The sequence below is a fragment of the Culex quinquefasciatus genome, chromosome 2, assembly GCF_015732765.1.
Source record: "Culex quinquefasciatus strain JHB chromosome 2, VPISU_Cqui_1.0_pri_paternal, whole genome shotgun sequence".
NCBI classification, from domain to species: Eukaryota; Metazoa; Arthropoda; class Insecta; order Diptera; family Culicidae; genus Culex; species Culex quinquefasciatus.
The window spans coordinates 50201544-50208262 of record NC_051862.1 but is presented as its reverse complement, the minus strand read 5'-3'; the positions used below and the strand labels follow the sequence as shown (position 1 = coordinate 50208262).

The 6719-nt window shown below is 38.6% G+C and overlaps 2 protein-coding genes across 2 annotated transcripts; one reads left to right on the top strand and one right to left on the bottom strand.

Annotated features, from left to right (window-relative positions):
* Positions 1 to 12: 12 nt before the first annotated feature.
* LOC6046502 (UPF0587 protein GA18326) lies at positions 13 to 746 on the bottom strand. The gene is made up of 2 exons (XM_001863653.2): positions 388 to 746; positions 13 to 333 (listed from the first exon to the last, which is right to left on the bottom strand). Exons 1-2 carry the CDS (start codon positions 638 to 640, stop codon positions 95 to 97), a joined length of 492 nt encoding a protein of 163 aa, XP_001863688.2. The 5' UTR covers positions 641 to 746; the 3' UTR covers positions 13 to 94.
* Positions 747 to 825: 79 nt separating this feature from the next.
* Positions 826 to 5609, top strand: LOC6046503 (GDP-fucose protein O-fucosyltransferase 1). The gene is made up of 2 exons (XM_001863654.2): positions 826 to 1016; positions 3722 to 5609. The coding sequence occupies exons 1-2, from the start codon at positions 911 to 913 to the stop codon at positions 4825 to 4827; spliced, it is 1212 nt and encodes a 403-aa protein (XP_001863689.2). The 5' UTR covers positions 826 to 910; the 3' UTR covers positions 4828 to 5609.
* The last annotated feature ends 1110 nt before the right edge of the window (positions 5610 to 6719 follow it).

Genomic DNA, 6719 nt, shown 5'->3' with positions numbered 1-6719 from the left:
AAGTCCTCTTGATTGATTTCAGAAATGCATTTATTTATTCAATCGAAATTGCTTCACCTAAGGAACACAAACAGTAACTCAAAGTATCTCAATTCTACTTTTTCATCTTGATAAAGCTCGACTCAAATTCGTAAACTCCAATCGAATTGTTGTTCTTCTGGTCATACTCAACCCAATCGTCATCGGAAAGATCGACGTCCTCGAAGGTGGGCCCGTTCTCGCTAGCCTTAACAATCCATCCGGCACGCGGACTAAAATCCGTCGGTTCCACTCCGCGGCAGTCGAACGCCACAATCGTCTTCAGCTTGCCCGAGTCGTCCGCCGTGTAAGTTGCTGCAAAGGAAATTAATTAGCCAAATTAACTAACTCAAAGCAAGGTCACCCTACCATTGCTTCCCTCGACGACGTCGATGCTGTTCTCGCGCGAGCACATCCGGCACTTCATGTAAAAGTTAAACCCCTTCGGATTGCGCGAATCTTCGTTGACGTGGTCGCCCTCCGTGATGTCGTGCCACTTGTCCGACTCTTCGCCGCAGTTGGTGCACTTGATTTTCACGAAGAACGCATAGTTCGGGTGGCACGTCTTGAGCGCCTCGATGTTCTCGAGGGTGGCCTTGATTTGGAGACCGATTTTGACCATGATGTCGAGGCGAATCTGGTTCCGATAACAAGCCGGTCGATGTGGATGTTTGCGTTTTTGATTTCACCTTCTCTCGAAGTGGGGTTGGGTGGGAGTGGGGTGGCAATGTTGTGACGTTTGGCAGTGTAAACGGCACTCTCGTGGGTAGTCCCTCGGCGCTACCAAAGAGATTGACAGTTCGCTGCTTGTGCCGAGGAGAAAAACAACAAGAGGTTTGCGTCGCGGCATTCAACAAACAAAAGTGGGTGGATTTGCTATTGAAATTTCAGTATGAAAATGTTGTTAAATTTTGTGATTCTTGGTGTGATTTTCATCACGGCGTGTTCCAGCATCAGCGTCGATGAAAATGGGTACATTTTGTACTGTCCGTGCATGGGTAAGTGGAGATGTAAAAACTGACCATTCCAGAGTGATGAAATTTGTTTGTTTGGGTTGCTAATGATACCGCACAGTGGGATTGATTTGATCAAATTTGGATATATTTAGATAAGGCCGTTGCAAATATTTTTCAAAGAATTTTTTTAAAACTGTTCATAACGCCCCCCCCCCCCCCCTCTTCAAAATTGATCCGAAAATCGAGGGGCAAATTTTGTTTTCAAAAACCTTCAAAATTTTCATGTAAATTGAATGTGCTGAAAACTATTTAAAATTCATTTTTCTGCATTGATAATCAATGCAGAAAAAAAATGATTAAAGTTTTTCAAAAATTCCGTTGTATATAATGCAAAATATTTTTTTCGACAAAAAAAAAATCGCCAATACTTTGATATTTTGAAAATTAAAAATTGCAAAACATCTAAGCAGGTGTAAAATGCATTTTAAAACACTTTCGTAATTTCGATTTTCATACATTTTTTTATTTTATTGCCCCCCATTTTTTCGTTTTTTATTTATTGAGCAATTCCAGCTCAAATCAGGAATTTTTCTGGTACTTTTGTACCCGACCCTCTCCGATTTCAATTAAACTTTTTAGACATGTTATCCTAGGCCTATAAAAGCCATTTTTGTGTATATGGAGCCAATTGTACTCGAAAATGACATTTGAGAAGGGCGTAAGTAATTTAAATATTTTTGTATTTTGTAATTTAAATAATTTTGTAACTCAAAGCCGTAACATCGTATCAAAAAGTGGTCAAAGACAAAATTGTAGGAAATTGGACGAGCTTTCTGAAAAAATACACTGAAACAAAAATACACGCCACTTCTATGAGATTTTAAAATTTTTAAGTTTAAAGGTCAAATTTTTGGTGATGTCACGATTTTTTCTCGTTCAAAATTTTGGTGAAAATAGCCTAAAATGTGTCAAAAAGACTAACGAAAAATGCAGGATGGTATGTCTCTCCTAAAAAACTACAAAAATCATTTTCTTAAACTGTTTTTTTGAAAAGTGGTCTAAACGTCAAAATTTTCAAAAACCGATAGTGGGAATCGATTCTCCAGACAATTTTGAACGAAAAAAATCGTGACATCACCTTCAAATTTGACTTTTAAACTTAAAAATTTAAAAATCATGAAAGTGGCGTGTATTTTTCTTTCAGTGTATTATTTTCAGAAAGCTCGTCCAATTTCCTACAAGTTTGTCTTTGACCACTTTTTGATACAATGCAACGGCTTTGAGTTACAGTAATTTTTAAATTACAAAATACAAGAATATTTAAATTACTTACGCCCTTCTCAAATGTCATTTTCGAGTACAATTGGCTCCATATACACAAAAATGGCTTTTACAGGCCTAGGATAACATGTCTAAAAAGTTTCATTGAAATCGGAGAGGGTCGGGTACAAAAGTACCAGATTTTTCCCGGGGCCTTCGGATAATCGAGCCTGAACTGTGAATATTTAAATTTTTTAAAGTTAATTCATGAAGTAATCGCATTTTTTTCTAAATTTTTGATTGCTGCAAACTTTTTTATGAGTGTGAGTAAATTATTCAAGATCGAGCTTGTTTTCATTTATATGAAAAATTTAAATATAAAAAATAAAATCCTAAAATTTGTTTTTCTAATTACAAAATTTGGACTTTTTTAACGTTTTGAATTTATTAAAAAATATATTGAAGCTGAAAAATTATCAAAAAAAAAATGTTTAAGCTATAACAAATAAGTTTAAAGAATGTATCCCTCAAACAGTTCGCAAACACTGAGTGGCAAAGCATTGAAGGAGCTATTACACTACGGCAAACAAACATACAAACTCGCACTTTTTCACAGTTTGCCAGTTTGCTTGCTTTGTTTGTTTACCTGGATTTGTTTGTACAAACGTCAGCCTGCAAATATTTAACCTTGTTTGCGGGTTTGGCAAACTGTCAAACACAAAAAAGTGCGAGTTTGTTTGCGATAGTGTAATGGCTCCTTGGGTCTGATTAAAATTGATATTTTATTAAAAAAAACATAAATATTTGATGTAATCTAGAAATATAGTTATTTTTTCAAATTTAATTAAAATTTTGTTCGATGATATACAATAAAAATGTGTAGTATTGTTTTATGTTAATATATATTCATTATGTCATGACATAAGGTTTTCTTGGCCCAGTGAAAAATATGAGAATATGTAAAATAAATTGTTATAATGCCAAGCAGATTCAGATCAAATTATTCAGATTAAATAGCTATTTTTTTAAATTTATTTAGTAAACTTGTTCGATGGTTGATGTTGTTGAAATAATTATAAACAGTATCTAGGATGGAATTATCGCAAACAAATCTTTTTTGCTTGCGAATTTCTTTACCCGCGAAAGAGAAACGAGGCAAAGAACGCAAAAGAAAATCGAACTTCTCGAAGAAAATCAATCAGTCGAAGATTTTTGGGCAATTTCCTTGGAAGCATCTCTTAAAATTATTTTTTTCATTTTGGTTAAAAACATTGCCCAAAAAGTGACATGTGTAGTAGTGAAATAGATGTTCCACCAAATAACCAAGATGATGATTTTTTTTAGATTGCTTTTAACGATCTTTCGTGCGCGAGAGAGGAGAGCTATGTTCCCTTCTGATTTTTTCTCTTGATGACCTTCAAAAGATTTTCTTCTGATGATGATATTTCCATCGCTGAACAGTTTTTAATTTGCATGATTTTTTCCAGGTCGTTTCGGCAACCAAGCGGACCACTTCCTTGGCGCCCTCGGATTTGCCCACGCCCTCAACCGAACGCTGGTGCTTCCACCGTGGGTCGAGTACCGCAAGGGGGAGGCCCGTTCGATCCAGGTCCCATTCGACGCGTACTTCCAGGTGGCTCCCCTGGGCGAGTTTACCAAGGTGATCACGATGGAGAACTTTATGACGGCGTTGGCACCGTCGCTGTGGCCACCGGAAAATCGCACCTCGTTCTGCTACACGGAACGTATGGATTTGGACGGGAAGATGAGTGGCGGGTGTAACGCCAAGAGTGGTAATCCTTTTGGACCGTTTTGGGACAATTTTGGGGTGGATTTTGTCAAGTCGGAGTTTTTTGGACCGAAGCTGAACTACGACGTTTATCACCACGATATGGCGAGCAAGTGGAACGAGCGGTATCCGGCGGAGAGGTGGCCGGTCATTGCTTTTACCGGAGCTCCGGCGAGCTTCCCGATTCAAATTGAGAATCGAGAGCTGCACCAGCATTTGAGGTGGTCGGTGAGCATCGAGAACGAAGCGCGAGACTTTATTCGGTACAAGATGCCGAAAGGGGCCTTTATCGGGATTCATCTGAGGAACGGAATCGACTGGGTGCGTGCCTGTGACCACGTTAAGGACAGCTCCAACCTGTTCTCGTCGCCGCAATGCCTCGGATATCGGAACGAGAAGGGATCGCTCACGCTGGACATGTGTCTACCGCCAAAGGACGTCATAATTCGGCAGCTTAAACGACTCATCAAGAATCACAAAGAAACCCACAAGAATAACCCGATCAAGTCGGTGTTTGTCGCGTCGGACAACAATCACATGATTAACGAGCTCAACGAAGCGCTCAAGCGGATGGACGTGGTGGCGGCGAAGGCGGCCGGAAGTAACCCCCATCTGGATCTGGCCATTCTGGGGATGTCCAACCACTTTGTCGGCAACTGTGTCTCGTCGTACTCGGCTTTTGTGAAGCGCGAACGCGACGCCAAGGGATTCCCGTCCAGCTTTTGGGCCTTCCCCGCGGAGAAGCCCAGGTCGTTCAAATCCAACGCCTCGGGAGGAGGATCGCTGACGCATGAAGAGCTGTGAAGAGGACGTCGCCGTGCTGAGTGTGGTGAGTGAGATCATTGAATTAAGGCAAAAAAGAGTAGAATCGCGGGCTGTCCCCCAAGGTTTTCCTCTCTATCGCGTGCGCGCTCTCTGTCTCGTCTGGCAGGCAGACTCAGTGTTGTGTATTTGTGTTTTCGTTCATGGCTGACGACGTGCGCTGCGACCTTCGTAACCGCGGTTTGTTTTTGTTGTTCGATGCAAAAGTGCAGTACGATTTTGGGGTAGAACGCAGTTCCTAGCGATCGGGTCCTATTTTTAAACTTTATTTATAAATTCAGCGTAATTCAAGCATTTCTTCGATTTCATTCAATCAAAATCAATCAAACCCCTCTAACATGAGTGTCACACAACGACTGATGGCGTGACCTTTTTGGACAATTCTTAAAAAGTACACGCAAACTCAAACACACACAAACACTCATTTCTTGTGAGATCATTAAAATTAGCAGCTAAAGCCGCCCGAAGGGGACCTTCGCGTGGAGTCATTAAATTTGTGAACGAGTGAGCACCGCACCGAAATTGCTTTGTTTTGTGGGAAACCGATACCGATTTGTTTGCCAAGACGTAGTAAATAGTAGTACGGTGGTCAGATAAGTGGATGCTTAGTGGATTTCTACTATTTAGTTTGAATTAAGATTTTGCCTTACCGATATCTTTTGAAAAGATGAGTTGAATTTGACTGATTCTGAGCTAAGCGATGGTAGGATTTAAGACTATGTAACTATAGCAAACTTAAGAAACTTGTATTGAGTATACTTGAACGCATGGTATTATTTAGTCCGAAAATCCCTGGTTTTAAAAATAAATTTAAAATGTTATATTTCTTGAAAAAATGTCAAGATAGCACGACTAAAACTAAAATTATATTGCTCCTTGGCTCCTCGAGCCCGACTACTCTTAAATTTGCGTGAAACTTTTTTCCGAAGGGGTAATTTTGATTGCTGATCAAGAGTCAGTTTTTTTTTTCGGCACATCGCAACAAATTTTTGCACTCATTTCAACCGGGTTGCGGTGTGCCAAAAAAAAAACCCCTTCGGAAAAAAAGTTTCTCGCATTAGAGCGTAGGAACTTTTCTGTGAAAAAATGGCATAAAAATATCACCTCTTAGCACACAACATTTACTACAAACTTAAATATCCGTACTAACAGTTCAATAGGGCGAATCTGCATTTGTAAACAAGCAGTCTATCCTCCTCTTACTTGACGTGAACTGTCACTTGAGCGAAAGGAATAGACTGCTTGTTTACAAATGCAGATTCGTCCTATTGAAATGTTACTACGGATATTTGAGTTCGAATTTTTAAAGCTTTATAGAATTCAGCTCAAATTTCACCAATTTGAACATAGCTATAATATGCAAACACCATTTAAATTCGTGATTTTGAATTGAGTATTTTGGAAAAGTTTGAACAAACTCCATTTAAATCACTTGTTCCCTGACTAATCAGAATTTATTTTATAAAATTTCAACCAACTTTGTATGATTCATTGAATCGAAAAGTTTTTTTAAATACATTTTTAAATGTATAATTGCCATCATTATTCAAACTTTGTTGGCAATAGATTTTAAATGAAATCGACTCTAGCAAAAGTAAGTTTATCGATTTTTTTATTTCAATTTCTCTGAAAAAAGGTCACAAATTAGATGAGTTATTAAAACTATACAGCAATTCCTAAAACCTACAAAAAAATAAATATTTTATCTGAAGTTTCCCGAAGAATCGGATAAAAATGTTTTCAACAGTAAATAATTGTGTAAATTTGGACGGTGCAATTTGGTAAGGTTAAATATTACACTCAAACCCCGATGGTTTGACACCAACTCACTATGGGGTATTTCCATATAAGCGAGCGGCCAAAAATATTTTTTT